The sequence below is a fragment of the Furipterus horrens genome, unplaced genomic scaffold, assembly GCF_987537825.1.
Source record: "Furipterus horrens unplaced genomic scaffold, mFurHor1.1.pri manual_scaffold_12, whole genome shotgun sequence".
NCBI classification, from domain to species: Eukaryota; Metazoa; Chordata; class Mammalia; order Chiroptera; family Furipteridae; genus Furipterus; species Furipterus horrens.
Genome location: NW_028327182.1, coordinates 56,906,373 through 56,923,872, shown reverse-complemented (window position 1 = coordinate 56,923,872; position 17,500 = coordinate 56,906,373). Strand labels below are relative to the sequence as shown.

The following is a 17,500-nucleotide window of genomic DNA, read 5'->3' as shown; positions in this document are numbered from 1 at the left end:
AAATTAACACGTGTTTTCTGTTTTCAAAGGGCATAAGCCTTTGATCTCATTACCTGAGCGATTGTACCTATAGGCCTCGCTTAATCCTGTCTGCATCACTGCCTCCTGAGACTCAATGGTTTGGCTGAACTAAGTGGTTGGGTTGGTGAAGTATGGGGTGGTCTGTGGGATTCACTTTCAAACTGGTTTCTCTTTTCTATCCTAATGGCTTGGACAGAAGGGGCCCAGGGGTCTCCGGGGAGGGGGGGTGAGGGGGGGGCCTAAAATATTCCCCTCAGCCCAAACTAAGTATAGTGGGCAAAAGGGTTTTGGACAGGTACGATGTGCCTTGCACACCTTCTGCCAAAGAAGCCCTTTTCTTCCCCAATGTGGCACATTGAAAAATTAATCCCTGCCTTTTGTCATCTAGTGGTTATGAATCGAATGGTGCATTTTAACCCTGTTGCCAAATCTGTTGCCCCCAGAATACAACCAGAATGCCAGCCTGTTAAACCAAGCACACCATTGTCCTAGGACAGCCAACTGACCTGGAGTCTGCAAGATCCTTCCCCATGTGGGAAGGCCACCCTCCCTTCTACACCCCTACTCTTATTAGGGATTTCTGGACCCAAGGGTAGATAGGACAATGACCATGTCCGGCTTGAATCAGCTAGAGGAGCACAAGACCTTCGCCCATTGTCCTTTATAAGATTATAAAGGATCTTAAATCTGAAAGGGGGGGATTGTTATTTTTTAATGTTATAAAAAAATTATTATCTTTTTTTAAAAGACTAATATAGGAAAGGGTGAAGCTGGGAAACTTACATGCACGACCCATGGACATGAACTAAGGGGAGTGGGATTGCTGGGGGAGGGGTGGTGCTGGGCAGAGGGGAGCAAAGCAGAAAAAAATGGGAACTATTATAACAATATAATCGATAAGATAGACTCAAAATAAAAGTTATACAAAAAATATATAAAATAATAATAAAAAATAAATAAAAATGAAAAACTGAGTCTGGAGATTTTTAATTTTCCAGAAGTAATTGGGCTAGGCTGTAAGGGTTAAAAGATTTAAGCATAGGCCTGTTAAAAGCATTGTGAAGTTTTTTATTTGGAGATAATAAAAATGTGGCACCTCCCACCGTAACCCTAATGTCTATATAAAGACATGATTGGGGTGAAAAAAACAACAGTTTACCAAGAGGGTCTCACCACTCCCTCTGTGTTCAAATAAAAATTCAGTTTTCCACTGCCTTCAGCACAAGAGCTACAATTCAGCAACTTTTCTCTTACATCAAATTTAATAGGCTAAAGGTTACTCCTTCCCCTAAAAATCATGTCTTGTGTTTATAGCCTAAGCCAACGCTGAAAACAAACTTGAGGAATGAGAAGCAAAAGCTACCTTGAAATTTCTCACATTTATTCTGCTGCAAGGTACCACTTGGATATTTACACAAGAAAGTAAATAGCATACCAGCTTCCTATCAATTTTATAAAATGAAACACAAAGTACTTTACACTTTTACAAATTCTCCCTAATACTGTAAGGTACATAATGGTCTGTTGCAGAAACATGTCAAAAGACAAAAATCATATATGTGTATTTATTCTTCAACAAATAAAGGGTATAACTGATTCTTGATGGCAAAAATGAAATGTGAGTTTTTCAGAGACAAAACACAAACTGGGACAGACATTTTAGGTATTTTAATTAGATTTGGAGAGTGAGAAGAAACAGTGATGTTTTACCTCTGGGGAAGAGAACACTTCAAAAAGCAGTATACTACTTGGTAAAGAACTGTGAGAGAGAAAGTCAAGGAACCTCAGTTCTAATCCTAGCTCAGCTTGACACTATTTCTATGATTTGAACAAACCACTTTAACGCCTCTGTTCTATGCTAAAAAATTCAACATTAGATTACTTTTCTCTAAGGTCCCTTACTAAACCAAACCACGCACTCAAAAAACAAAAGCTTAGTACAGGGGTATCTAACATGTGTAAGCATTTGATGATTAAAGGATAGTTATTCCAAACTCAACATTTGGGCCAAGAATATGGTGACACAGATCTCACTTACTGCTCAACTACTCTGAGAGTAACAAACCAACAAACACCCAAAGCTACCTGGTGAAAATAACACTAATTACAGTTAACCCTTGAACAACATGGAGGGTAGGGACACCCATCTCTGCACAGTTGAATATCTATGATTAACTTTGACTCTACAGTCTGCGCTTAGCATCCATAGATTCAACCAACCTCAGATGTTTTCCATCTGTAGTTGGAAAGCAAAAATACTGTTTCCAATCTTCAGTTGGTAGAATCCAGGGATTCAAAAGCCCCATAAAAAGGGCCAACTGTGTTTATTGAAAATAATCTGAGTGTAAAGTGATCCAGCGCAGTTCAAACCCATGTTGTTCAAGGAGCAACTTAGATAGAGTCTAATAAATATGCGTTATGCATTAAGTTTCTAGGACAAAAACTTCAGGACTCTATCTCATTAGCTGAACTCATGAAGAATGGACTAAGCTAAATTTGGCCTAACAGGAGACAGTTTCTACCACAGGAAGATTCAGAAATGTCTAAGTGGCCAAGCTCTAAGAAATGTTTGAGTCGGCTAACTCAATGAATTTACTTTCAGGAAACTACAAATAACATAAAACATCTCTACCACACATTTCTTAAAACTAAATCAATTCTATAATAAGTTACAACTGGCCAAAATGTAGAAGATTTAACACTGTACCTAATTGCTTAAAACTGTTTGTTTGTTTGTTTTGGAATCTTTATTAGTATTTAAAAATACTTGGTTCTGAAGATCTAACAGACTATATTTTACCACCATTAACAAAAAAGAAAGCATATAGTTTGTACACATGTGAATTTGTGATAATGTGGCACCAAATTTTAAAAAACTTGGATGTCCCTGGTTAGCCAAGTAGCTAGAAGTAGAAATGGTACAAGCAGGCAAAACTATAACAGCAGAACAACTACTATGGAGAAACAAGGGTTTTGGCCTTACTCACAGAGAACCTGAACTGGTTTGTAGTTGGCCCCATAAAGTTCTCTTTGTTCCTGTTTACTCCTATTGGACTTCCATGGAATTCGAAGTTATAAAGAACATAGTTCAAAAATCAGACAATTTTGTAGAGCTACAACAATTTTTTTTAATGCATGGAACAAGTTAAGCAAAAATCTGCTAATTTGGATTTATACACAGAATTTTAATGTTTATTGTTTTTATTAAGCATATAAGTAACTAGCTACAAGCCCAGTCCAAAATTGTTTTAAAATATTTCCTACAATAGTAATTTGAGGAAAACCTTTCATGAACTCCATTGATTTATAAACACTATCAGCCTATGACAACCAAAAGGAGATAGAAAGGTCAACACGTACAGAATGACTTCCCCATAGCATATTGCATCAGTTCTCTCCTGCAAGAATAAAGATTTCCTACATTTCCCACATTTAGAAAGCTAATGCCTGCTAACACATGGGAAGTAGCAGGACCTTCAGAGTCACAAGGCCTGGGTCAACTCTTTGCTCCACTGCTTTATAGTTATGCAACATTGAGCAAATCATTTCTCTATACTCCATCTGTTTTCCTACACCTCCCCTGCCTTCCTTCAGAGTTGTTAAAGGGATCAAATGAGCCTTTATAAACTATAAAGCACCAAGGAAATGTAAGGTATTAAACAAAAATGAAATCCAATTGTGCAGGAAAAATGTCCTTTTTTCTTAAAATTAATACCAGACCATTTGGAAGTTAGCATTAAAGGAATAATATAGTAATTAAGAGCTCTGGTCTAGTCTCAGATTCTGACTTGGGTTTGAATGTTGGCTCTAACATTTGTTTAATATGTAAACTGAGCATGATAACAGGCTACTATGAGGATTAAATGAAAATGTGTAAAATGTCTACCACAGTTCTGCATCTATGACAATAGGATATAATAACTGTTAACCAAAAGAGGAGGAAGAATGTGCAGCTTTTGGACAAACTGAATGCATGCCTTCCAGCCATTACAAACAGGGAAATGAATATCCTTTCCTAAACTAACTTTCACATTCTAAACATGACATCACATGACAGGCCAAACTGATGAATTCAGTAGCAATTATCTTAAAGAATAATTTAAACACTAGAGCTGTAAAAAAATAAATAAATAAAAATAAAGCTAATGTCATTCTTACCATACCCACAACAGCATTCTGTTAACAGGTTAATTCCTTATCAGGAGGCATTCTGCTTCAAAGATGAAGCTATTCCCAAAACTGCGAATTGAAGGAGCCATAAATTGATCTCACCAAAATAAAAGTTCAATAAACTCTAGCAATTACCAAAAACCCAATAACATGAAGTTACTTTAAAATGTAGACAGAAGAAAAAAACTGGATATTTAAGTAGAATGTGTTAAAAAAGCTAATACACAAAATAAGTAAGACTAAATGGTGAACTCTACAGCCCTGACCTGGTCCCTCAACTGGCTGGAGCAACTTCACATACACCAAAAAAAGAAAAAAAAGGTTTGCAGGTTTCATTCCTGGTCAGGGCACATACCTAGATCGCAGGTTTATCCCTGGTCGGTATGCATACGGTAGGCAACAAATTGATGTTTCTCTTTCACATCAATCTTTCTCTCTCTCCCCGTCTCCCTCTTTTTCCCCACCCTCTCTTCCTTCCTCTCTCTAAAAATCAATAAACATATGAGGATTAAAAATAAATAAATAAATAAATAAAAGGTAAACTCTACATATACCCCAGAAGCAAGCCAATTCTGCCAACTGGCTAAAAGAATGGTTAGAATTCTCTAGATTGGAGTCTCGAGTTAGCAGTTGCTTTCTACAATAACCATCCAAATGGCTTGCAGAGGTGGAGGGACAAATGGGAGGCATAAAATCTTCAAAAAGTTCTGCTTCAAACATAGAATCAGTGAAGCACATTTCAAGTTCACATATGAGAAGCATGGAGAGAAACTAAGTAGCAGCTCAATTTCCCCTAAGAGATAGTGAAGTTGAGAGATTGTTCCCACCTCCAGGAGAAATTCTTTACCAGCAAAATTAATTCTCTACTCCAGTCAGTATTGTCACACATTGAGTAGCACTTACTGTGTCAAGCACTGTGCTAAGCACACAGAAATAGATAAGATGCAGTCTCTGCCAACACATTGAAAGAAACAGGATAAGAAAAATCAAAGCTTAGATATTCCACAGTAAGTGCATAACAAATGTATAGTAGTAAGTACAATAACAACTTTCCTCTCTCTTAGTCTCTCAATCTAAAATATGTTACATGGCTTCCCATTGCTATGAGAAGAAGACCAAACCTAATAGCATGGCCTACAAGACTCAATATGGTCTGATTCATAACTCTCTAGCACCATCTAGTCTCTGTACCTAAGCCTCAGGTTTTTCTCAGTTCTATCTCATCATTCCCTCTGGCCACGGTACATTTGCACATGCTGCTCTCGCACATATAACATTCATCTCTTCTGTCTTTGCCTAGAAAAGTCAATTTCTTCTTCAAAATTTGTTTGACTTCCAAAGGAAAACACTCCTTTACCTTCAGCAGTAAAGTATGATTAACAGCACTGGTCCTGGAGTTCTAAATCCTAGCTCTGCCACTTACTACTTCTAGTTTTGAGCAAGTTGCATAATACTCTGTGCTTCAATTTCTTCATCTGCATATGGGAGTATATGGCTGTCATGAGGACTGAATAAATTAATTCAAGTAAAACATCATAATAGTATCTAGGACATAGGGCTCAAAATCTTGACTTAGTCAAGTCCCTCTCTTCTATTTTCTTAGAGCACCTGGACTTCTCCATTGAACACAGAAAGTGTTCAATAAAGATTTATTGGGGAAAAAATAGCTGAAACAAAGTGACTTGTCTAGTATCACACAAAACTTTATCTATGTGAATCAAAAAAACTCATACTTTTCCACTACACCATGCTGCCTTCTGTGTAAATGCATAACAAGTCTTGGGACCGCTATTGATGTGGCCAAGAAAGATTAAAAGATTAAAAACAACAAAAATAACAGCCCTGGCCAGGTGAGTCAGTTGGTTGGAACATCCTCTCATGCACCAAAAGGTTGCAGATTCAATCCCCAGTCTGGGCACATACCTAGATTGCAGGTTCGATCCCTGGTTGCAACCAATCAATGCTTCTCTCTCCTATCCTTTCTCTCTAAAATCAACAAATATATCCTCAGGTGAGGATTATAAAAATTAAAATAAGAATTACAAAACAATAAACTGTGTACCAACACAAGAACACTGCTCTTTAAGAGGACATTCTGAAGTTGACACAAAGCTAATACAAGTCAGAAAGCTAATACAGGTGCTGGCTTACTTCCAATGTCCTGAGCAGCTCCAGCTCTCACACTGCTCCTGGGTTACCTCCTCTTTAAAAAAAGTAGGATGGGCCAGGTAATCTCTAAATTTCAATGACAATAGATCAAGTTATGTGTCAATTTTTTAAATATTTATTAAAGGAAGTTTAACAAGCAGACTGAACCAGATGGCAGGTGGTTTTCAGGGAGACCTTTGTGACTTAACAAACCCTATTAGCAAAGTAAGTTAGGAAGTCTTTGCTCAGAAATTATGAGACTCCATGTTTAGAAAAGTGTTAACAGCCACACATGAACACTCCAACATATGAGTCAAGGCTGCCATTGTGAAACCCTAGGACATACAGAACAGTGGTATGTTTAAAATGTATTTTAGACGATTACAAAAATCAGGCTGACTACTACATAGAAAAGAAAAATTAATTCACAGGATGTGTACGCTGTGTACTGTGATGTAATACACTTAAAATAGGCTTTTAACTCAAACGTAAAAGCAATTACAAGCTTGACATCATATGATAGTTTTCAAGTTGAAATAAACTCACACCTGTAACTCTATTTCAGCAGCAGTCCAGTGTCTCTACAAAGAAAGAATGAGGCAAGAGAAAATGAAAACTGCAAGGACCACTAAAAATATACCCTGGAAAGCTCAAGACAAGTCAAAACTTTAAGGCGCAATGGAAGTACAGGTACATTACTGCCAGAGAGATCTGTCAGCCACTCCTTGGGAGAGAGCCTAAAACATGCCTGCTGGATGCCTAGGCCCGTCTTCCCTCCACGATCCTGCGAGTACCAGCTGCAGCGAGAGACGCCTGCTCTGCCCTGCTCCAACGCGAACTCCGAAAGGAGAGGGAGTTAGCGCCCTGACCGCCGAGGAATCAGGGCCACGGGTGTCGACTGGCAGCGACCCTGGCACTCTCCGCGACACTGGCCACGGCCAGGGGGAGCAGGGCTGGGCGCCCAGTGAAGCCCAGCACCTCGGGGAGCTCCGTCGCTCCTCACCTTCAGGGTCCACAGCTCTGCTCTCCGCGTCAACTGCTGCGGTGATCCCTGCCCAAGCCGTCCCGACGTGATCAGCGACCCTAGGCTCACCCAAAGCCCCGCCATTGTTGCCCTGGAGGACTAGTACTAGGATGACCTTTCACCTCGCCGAAAGGGGTGGAAAAGGGGAGCGCCTACGCTTCGACCAATCACAAGCCAAGGATCCTTGGCCCCGCCTCCTGCTGCGCGGGAAGGGAGGGAGCGGGACTGGACCAACCCCTGGAGCCTGGAGCAGGACTACTGGGAAAATGCGCTCTGCGACCTGGAGGAAGGCGGGAGGGCTGGCGGCGGGGGAGGCCCGCTGGGACCCAGAGATGGTCTCCCGGCCCTACCGAACCCAGGGAGTGAGCCAGGCAGGGAAGACGCGTGGGTTGAGACCGCCCTGCTTGGGGTCAATTCCGTATTAAACCAGCTATTGTACCAGCGTCCGCTTAGCAACGAACACCAGCAGCCGGTCCACTTAATGTAAGAAAGTCACCTCCGCCCGTGACCACACCGCAGTCCAGGGTGCTCAAAATTAATGACATGTGCCCAAACTATGTTCCTGTATGTTTGAAAGCATAAATTGTAAAACACCAAACTAAAGTAAGGTTTTGGAGAACGCTCTAGGTCTAGAAAGAGGACATCTGAGATCAAGTCCTACCTCTGCCTTGCAATATCTGAATGTCGGGGGAATTAGCTATAACCAGAGTCAGTTTCCGTTGCTTGCAAGCAGGCACCCTTATTAGTTCAACACTAAGGGCCAGACCTGTGCTAGATGTCTCAAATTCTGTTTCATCTAATCTTTACAAGAACCCTTATGGCCCATACATTATTCCCATTCCGAGAAACTTAATAGATACGTAAAGGCACTCAGCTAGTAAATGGTGAATCTAGGATTTGAACCCCGTTCTGACTGTTCTTCGGGGACTAGGCTTTTGTTTTGTTTTATTATGGAAAATTTTAAACATACACCAAAGAGAGAAAACCGTATTATGATCACCCAGGCATCCATCATACAGCTTCAATAAATCAACATTTTGTCGATCATTTCATCTATCCCCCTCTTTTTATTCTTTGTTGTAGTATTTTAAAACAAATCTCAAACATCAGGTAATCCTACCTATAAATAGGCCAGAATCCGGAGCTCTGCTCTTAACTATTTTGCTACTACAGATGGCTTATATTTAGAGATTATCTCATCTTTACAGAACTTACAAGATTGGCATCTACTTAAGTCCAATCCTGAGCTCTTTTGCTTTAGCTGTAGCTCATAACTTCTCTACTATAAATTCAGTCACTGGCACTAGACCAATCTTGATGAGTGACACCATCATTCAGGGTCCAAAAACTATGGTCTGAAAATTAGTTTCTATTTCCTTTTATAACCTTGTTTGGCTACAAAGCAGGATAGTTCTCATTAGGGGGAGATAGGAAAACAGAACATTTCTCCATCTTGTCTGGGGAAAGCAAGCACCACTGCTTGACAGTACAAACCTGGGCAATTTGGCAACAGCCTGTGCATTTAATTCCTGTCATGAGAAAACTAACACTCCCAATGTGATGAGTGAAAAATAGGATTTATACATGTGTGTGTGTGTGTAAATATTTATTTACTTACTTATTTTATTTATTTATACTATATAACTTTTTTTTTCTTACTTGAGAGAGAGACTAAGGGAGAGGGAGAGAGAAACGTCAATGCGAGAGAGAAACATGGATCAGCTGTCTCTGCAGGTGCCCAAATCTGCGACTCAAGCCCACAACCTGGGAATGTGCCCTGACCAGAAATTGAACCAGTGACCCTTCAGTTATTGGTCAGTGCTTCAACCAATAGAGTGACGCTGGGCAGGGTGTATTTCTGTATATTTTAGTTTTAATGTATTTTATAAGAATGATGCTGAGTATTTTTTCAAGTGATTCACAAGTGTTTGCCTTTTATCTTCTGTGAAAAGTCTCTCAACTTTTTTGGCCATTGTCCTAATGCATTTTTGTCTTTATCTTTAAACAGCTTTATTTATTATGTGATTTACCTACCTTAAAGTACACCCATTTAGGCTGTATAATTCAATATGTTTAGCATATTTATAAATAGTTGTGCAACCATTACCACACTCTAATTTTGAAACATTTTAATTTTTTAGTTGATTTTATAGCTTTTTAAAGATTTTATGTATATTTTTGTAGAGAGAGGGGGAAGGGAGGAAGAAAGAAAGGGAGTGAGACATCAATGTGAAAGAGAAACAATGTTCAGTTGCCTCTCCTACACACCCTGACCCGGAACCAAACCGGCAACCCAGGAATATGCCCTGACCAGGAATCCAACCAGTAAGCTTCTGCTTTGCAAGACGTTGCCCAACCAACTGAGCCAAACCAGTCAGAGCTGAAATTTATTTTAGAGAGAGAGAAAGAGAAAGAAAAACATCAATTTGCAGGGATTAAATCTGCAATCTTGGTATATGGGTATAGTGCTCTAACCAATTTGCAGGGATTAAACCTGAAACCTTTAGTGTATGGGTATAGTGCTCTAACTAGTGAAATACCCTGCCAGGGCAGGAACATTCTAAATAACCTTCCAAAGAAACCTCATACCAATTAGTAGTCATCCCTCATTCCCAACCCTCATCAATACTCCTCCCAACACTAGGTGACCACTAATCTGCTCTATCTCTATAAATTTGCATATTCTGGATATTTCATATAAATGTTATCATAAAATGAGTGATGTTTTGTAACTGTCTTTTTTCACTTAGCTTAATGTTTTTGAGGTTAATCCATGTTATAGCATCTATCAATACTCTATTTTTTTAGTTACTTGTCTATGATAGAAATTATCTATTTTATGTACTTTAAACTGCAAATATTTTCTCCCGGTTTACTTTTCTTTTGACTTATGATATTTTTTGCCAGGCAAAAGTTTATATAGGCCCTGGCCAGGTTGCTCAGTTGGTTAGAGCATCATCCCAATATGCCAAGGTTGTGGGTTCAATCCCTGGTCAGAGCACATATAAAAATCAACCAATAAATGCATAAATAAGTGGAACAACAACAACAATGCCCTGGCTGGTTTAGCTCAGTGGATTGAGCGTCGGCCTGCGAGCTAAGTGTCGCTGGTTCGATCTTCCAGTCAGGGTACATCAGAGAAGGAAAACTCTGACTCCCAAAAACCTCCGCTGCCTTGCGGCATACCTCTTCAGGGGAAAGGCTAAGGGAGTAAACCCCGACAGAAAATCCGGAGCCGGAGTCCCTAAGGCGGTTTGATGTTGTGGTCAACACCGGCAACTCCTGCGGCGCACCTGAACCCAAGCTGTATCGACTCCGTCTTTCCCTTGGACCCTTCAGCTGCGAAGAGAGGGGGGGTCTGCTGCATGGGCAACAGCAGACCCTCCATATTACCCTGCCCAGGCTCTGTAGCTTCAGTGTCATCGCAAGATGTCAATTCAACACGGGAGGAGACAGATACCATGTCACTCCCGAGTCGGACTGCACAGCCATTCTCGGCGGTGCAGATGGACTCTTAGGAAGCTACACCATCGTCTCTCGAGACGGACGGCTGCCGACGACGACGACGAAGTGGAACAACAACCTGATCTCTCCCTCTCTTATCCTCTCTCTCTCTCTTTCTCTCCCCCCTTCCTCTGTCTCTAAAATCAATTTTTAAAAGTTTATAGATAGAGAGATAGATATGTATTTGGTTGTATTAATCTTTCTCTATGGCTTGTAGAATTTGAATTATAATTAGAAAGACTTTTATTCCTGACAATTTAGGAATAATTTATTTATAAAGTTCTTGGTTCCTGACAATAGTGCTTTTAGGATTACTTACATTAATTATTTTTATATGAAAGGGGACATGGGTAAGACATATATTATATATAATATGTAAATCATTTTTATCATTATCATCATCAATAACAAAGTTCTGCTTTTTCTAATCCAACCATTCCTCTGCTCTTAGATAAATAAGCATTGCTTTGAAAACTTTATTTTTCTTTTTATTTTTTATTTTTTAAGGAAAGGCTTTTCTCGTGTCCAAGTTATAAAGAAATGAACATATGTTTTTCTCCTCATCTTATATTTTTATTTTTTACATTGAAATAATCTATTTGGACTATATTTTAAGGCAAAGAAAGGGACATAAATCCAAATATGTAGTTTTTTTAAAGAAAGGAACATAAATCCAAATATGTAGTTTTTTTCAAATGAGTCTCTAGTTGTTCTAACACCATTTTTTTAAGTTAATCTTTTCCCTCAATGATTTAGGACTCTACCATTATCATATGCTAAATGTCCATAAGTAGTTGAAACTATTTCTACTGACTTATATGCCCAGGCATCAATACCACACTATCTTAATTATAGGGTCTTTATAATAACTTTTTTACACATAAAAGTTCTTAGTTTGTTAACCCTCTCATGAAAAATCTATGTAATCACCATAGAGGAAGTCACTGAAGAATCTTTATTTCTTCTGTTGTCCAAACTCCAACTCATTTTTTGCCAGGACAAACATTGGCCTTTGCAGTTCCCCTGACTTTCTTCATTTTGTTCTTGTTTTCCTTTCTCTTTCTTGAGGTCTTCTTCTTGTGCAGGTCATGTCTTGAAGTCTATGTTTGGGTTCACTCTTTTTTGTATAATCCAAACTATAAATCATGCCAAAGCCAGTTGTCTTGCCACTACCAAAACGATCCCAAACATAAAGATGACATTTGGTGTGGTCTTACACATTTTGGCTAGTTTTTCCCAAATTTCTGTCTTGGGTGGTCTTGTCTTTCCAGGGCAAAGAACGTCAATGACTATTTGTTTCTGCTGAAGTAGTCTAATGGTCATGAACTTTCTGGTGCAACTAGTTACTGTGTTGTTTGTGATGATGGCCGATCTGCAAGCAGCCAAAGAGGAAAAGAGAACTATAGTAAATTTTAATAGATGATAAAGCCAGTCCCCTCTTATTGCTCTTCTTTTATCCTTGCTCATTATTTTTTCCATATGAAGTTTAGGATCCAGTGCAAAAACAGTTTTCACTGGATCTTTTTTTTTTTTTTTTGTAATTACATTAAATTTATATGTTAAGCCCTGACCACTCAGTTGATTTGGGCATCATCCCGCAAAGTAAAAGGTCACTGGTTAGATTCCTCTCAGGGTACATGCTTGGGTTGCGTGTTCATCCCCAGTTGGGGTGCGTGCGAGAGCCAATCGACCGATGTTTCTCTCTCACGTCAATGTTTCTCTCCCTCTCTCCTTCCTTTCCTCTCTCTCTAAAATAAGTAAATAAATAAAATCATTTTTTAATTTATATGTTAACCTTTGGAGACTTGAAATATTTATGATATTGATTGGTCCTATCCAAGAACAAGGAATGTGTTCCTATTTTTATTTAATCCTAGTTTTGTAATTTTTCAAGACTGTTTCAAAATCTTCCTCATATAGGTTTTGTGAACAACCTTTTTAGGCACAGTGATCACATCCTCTGTGTGACTAGGTCAATTGAGTATGAACAATCATATTAGCAACTCTTCCACTTTAGGAGAGATGACAACATATTCTAGGTTCTAATTTCCCTGAATTTTTGTTCTATTAATGCTTTACATGTGTTTATATTGCTAGCTGTGCTATTAAATAATACTCATTGAAAAACTTTCTTAAGTAGTTTTATTGGATAATATGGCTGAGCATAATATGAGATGGTAAATAAGCTACAGAGTGAATTTTAGGATATAGTATATAACAGGCTTTAGAGTGAATTTATTTTTTACTCAATTCAGAGACTTCTGAAAGGATTCCTCATCTGCCCAATGAGTTGATTCCAGAAGTATTCATAGTAGAGATAGCATTAGGGAAGTAGTTTCACAAAGGGGAAGGCAAGATTCCCTGATGTTCTGTTAGATTCCTCTCCTATGAGAGATAGCTGTACTCTAGGTTAACTCTAAGCTTGCTTTAAAACCTAATGTAATAACAGAATATATCAAATAAGGAAGTACAGAGGGGAAGGAAAAGTTTATTTCTTATTCAAATTCTCCCAACTCATCTTCAGCTCGGAGAATAAATAGATTTAATAGCAGCAATCTTGTGTTGCTAATGTTCAGCAATCTCTGTTGGCATGATCATTCTAGCCTCTTCTGGACCCTCGAGTTACCCACAACTTGGCAAAATAAAAAGCCTCTTCTTACAAAACATTTCCCATGCATTGAATATTTCCTAGTACCATTATTCCCTCTTACAATGTACCAGAACATCTATACAATAAAGTACTATGTACCTATAAAAAGGAATGAGGATAATCTTTATAAGCAACAGTAGAGTGGTTGCAGAATATACAGGGTGGGGCAAAAGCAGGTTTAAAGTTGTTCATATGGCAACTAGTACAATAATTAATAAATAATAATACAAGAACAGATTCTGTGCTTTGTGTGCTCATAACTAACAACCTACTTTTGCCCCACCCTTTATTGTTGAGAGAAAAAAATCAAGGTTAAGAAAAATATGGATAATTTTGTAGTATTTATCTAAGAACGGACGACTATAGACATAAATCTATACATATGCTTATATTAAAAAGAGATGGTGGGAACAGTCCATAGCCCTTACCTCTACTCCTCCCGCCACCCAGGCCTGCTTATGCCCAAAGAGCCTAGAGCTACACTGCACATTTGGGCCCTTTTAGGCAGTGATAATTGTCTCTCTCTGATCATGTCTGAGCTGCTATGAAGATTGCACACAGACGTCCAGATGCATTTCTTCTTTACAATGTCAACTAATACACCAACTGCCACTTTAGATTTCACCGGTTGGAGGTGGTTGACCAGGTGTTTGGAATGCCACCAACTCAAGCAAAGATATATCCTTATCTTTCAGTGGCTCAGTTACAGTGGTGAAATCTACATTCACAAGGAGATATAAAACCATTTTGAATTTGATTACTAGAGCAAAATGGATGGTGAAATAATTCTTCATTTTTGTGACAAAGGAGGAAATAACCAAACGATGTGAAAGTTGGATGGGGCACTTGCATTTATTTTATTGGATGCTGCCAATAAGTAAGTATTCCTAGAAAGAAACAACTATGGAGTCAGACCTTTGTTTAAAGCCATAATGGAATGTAAATTTTGGGCTGTGTGTTCAGATGGTCCTGTTAACTTGAAGCACACCCCAACTACTTTTTTTGAAAATTGAGCTTTTTTCTTTTGGGACACTATCAGTGTTGGATTTAAAACCAAATGGCACCTTGGCTGGGTGGCTCAGTTGGTTGAAGCATTGTTTCATACACCAAAAGGTTGCAGCTTTGATTCCAGGTCAAGACACATACCTAGGTTGCAAGTTGGGGAGCATATGGGAGGTAACCAATCAATGTTTCTCTCTCACATCAATGTTTCTCTCTCTTTCTCTCTCTCTCTCTCTGAACAGAAGATGAGGAGGGTTAAAGACAGCAACTGTGGACAACTCTTTCAAGGACTTTTGCTATAAAGGAGAGTGAGAAATAGAAGATGAGAGATATGACAGCATATATGGGTATACATATGCTATAAAGGTCCAGTATAGAGTAGAAAAACTGATGCTGCAGGGGACAGAGGGAACAATCTTTAAAACTAAAACTCTAACAAGGGGCCTTGCAGATACTGCCATCCTGGAGCACCCTGGGTTCATGTTCAGTCATGGTCAACCCCACCATGTTCTTTGATATTGCTGCTGAAGTTAGCCCTTAGGTTGCATCTCTTCGGAGCTGTTTGCAGACAAAGTTCCAGAGACAGCAGAAAGCTTTCATACTCTGAGCACTGGGCAGAAAAGATTTGGTTATAAAGGTTCTTGCTTTCACAGAATTATTCTGGGATTTATATGCCAGGGTGGTGACATCTCCTGAGAGAGATATTTGAGGTCTCTAATCTGAAGCTTAGAGAGATTCTCTGGTGACCAAAAGAAGCCTTCAGTAGTTGCATAATCTTTTAAGAAATTCTGGCTTACACAAAAGTCCCTGAAAACCCAAAACAATATTGAGAAACAAGGATGAAGTTTGAGGTATTATGCTACCTGATATTAAACTACTATACGAGGCTATTGTAATCAAAACAGCATGGTACTGGCATAAACACAGACACATAGATCCATGGAACAAAATAAAGAGCCCAGAAATGACTCCAAGCTTATGTGGCCAATTAAACTACAACAAAAGGCAAGAACATACAGTAGAGTAAGGACAGTATCTTTAGTAAATGGTGTTGGGAAAACTGGGCAGATACATGCAAAAAAATGATGCTCAACCAATTTCTTACACCGTATACAAAAATAAACTCAAAATAAGTTAAAGACATAAATGTAAGGTCTGAAACCATAAAACTCCTAGAAGAAAACATATGCAATAAACACTTTGACAAGTCGTCCACTTTCACAGGAACTGCTCTAAAATAGTTTCCTTGAGTAAGTTGCTTTGCCCACCCACTTAATTTATACCCATTCCTCAAACCCTACCTCAGATGTAAACTCCTCTGTGAAGCCTTCTTAGATTTCTCTGGTCAGAATTATTTATTCCTCTTAAATTTGATAACATCTCTCGTGACATTTATTATATTATGACATATATCTATGGGTATGTTTCTCCACTGCTAGACTATGAATTTTTTTTAAAGCAGTGAAACTGGGTACATGGTTCAAAGATAGTTAGAGAAAGAAGAAGACTAAATGCAGGAAAAGAGAAAACAGAACTGTTAAAACGGAGTTGGGCCCACAAGGAATCAAAGGTAAAGTCAGCTAATTTTCTTCCCCAGGAGTGAGATATAGGGTACTAGGGTCTTTAGCAGAGATATTGTTATGGCAGATTCAGTGAGAATAAACCACTCAGAGACAGTGGATAAGGAAAGCAAAGGATTTATTGCTGGCGGCCAGGCTGAGACCAAGTCTCCAAAATGGCACTGACCCCAAATGGGGTTTAGGGCAGGGTTTATATAGGGTCTTTTCCTTTGGCAGGAAAACAACCATGGCAGGAAGTGGGGATGGGGCAGCTGCAGGTAGTTGTTTATGCGACATCTGGCAGCAACAGGGACATGGTTTACGGGGTTATCTTCAGTCGAAGTTGACTGCTCAGCTGGATTCTCTGCAGGATAGACAGCTCTGCAAAAAAAGGCCAGATTCTCTGCAAGAGAAAAGTCTCAAAGAGGCCATTACTTAATGCTAGCAGCAGACATTTGCAAATTTTTACAGGCCTTAGGCAATGGGGCCCTTAGGGGATGACTGGAATTCCTTACAAAGAATGGCTGAAGCCCCTACATAATCCCCCCTCTCATATTTAAGACCCTTTATAATTTTATAAAGGACAATGGGCGAATGTCTCGTGCTCTTCTAGCTGCTTCCTGCTAGACATGGTCGTCGTCCTACCTACCCTTGGGTCTATAAATCCCTAATAAGAGTGGGAGTGTTGTAGGGGAGGGTGGCCTTCCCACATGGGGAAGGATCTTGCAGAGTCTAGGTCAGTTGGCTATCTCCGGGCAGCGACATGCTCGGTTTCCAGGGCTGGCACTGTTGGACAAGCTGGCATCCTTGTCGTATTCTGGAGGCAACAGATTTGGCAATAGGGTTAAAAGGCATCATTGAAAACATAACCACTAGATGACAAAAGGCAGGGATTAATTTTTCAATGTCCCACATTAGGGAAAAAAATGTATTCTTTGGATAAAGGTGTGCAGGGCGTGTCACACCTGTCCAAAGCCCTTTTGCCAACTATACTTAGTTTGGGCTGAGGGGAATCTTTTAGGATTTCCCCCCTCTTGAACTCTGGGCCCTTTCTGTCCAAGCCATTAGGACAGAAAAGAGAAATCAGTTTTAAAGTGAATTCCACAGACCACCCCATACTTCACCAACCCAACCACTTAGTTCAGCCAAACCGTTGAGTCTCAGGAGGCAGTGATGCAGACAGGATTAAGTGAGGCCTATATGTACAGACAATCACTCAGATAATGAGATCAAAGGCTTATGCCCTATGAAAACAGAAGTAAGAACACACATGTTAATTCACATAACACAATTCACAAGCCAGTCTCTAAATCTGCGAGACTGTCTTATTGGAAAGACATCCAGTTGCAAGGCATTTGGCATTCTTCTTGCCTGTAAATTAAGCATCTTTGATAATGTCACAGGCTTGGCTTAACTTTCAAA

The 17,500-nt window shown here is 39.3% G+C and overlaps 1 protein-coding gene across 4 annotated transcripts in view; it reads right to left on the bottom strand.

The window, feature by feature from the left end:
• PCCA (propionyl-CoA carboxylase subunit alpha) overlaps positions 1 to 7,490 on the bottom strand; it is a 510,516-nt gene extending 503,026 nt beyond the window's left edge. For all 4 annotated transcript variants that reach the window (XM_090258653.1, XM_090258654.1, XM_090258655.1 and 1 more), the window contains exon 1: positions 7,343 to 7,490. In XM_090258653.1, the coding sequence (XP_090114779.1) occupies positions 7,343 to 7,447 (105 nt within the window). In that variant the 5' untranslated portion in view covers positions 7,448 to 7,490. The remainder of the gene's footprint in view (positions 1 to 7,342) is intronic.
• Between the last annotated feature and the right edge of the window lie 10,010 nt (positions 7,491 to 17,500).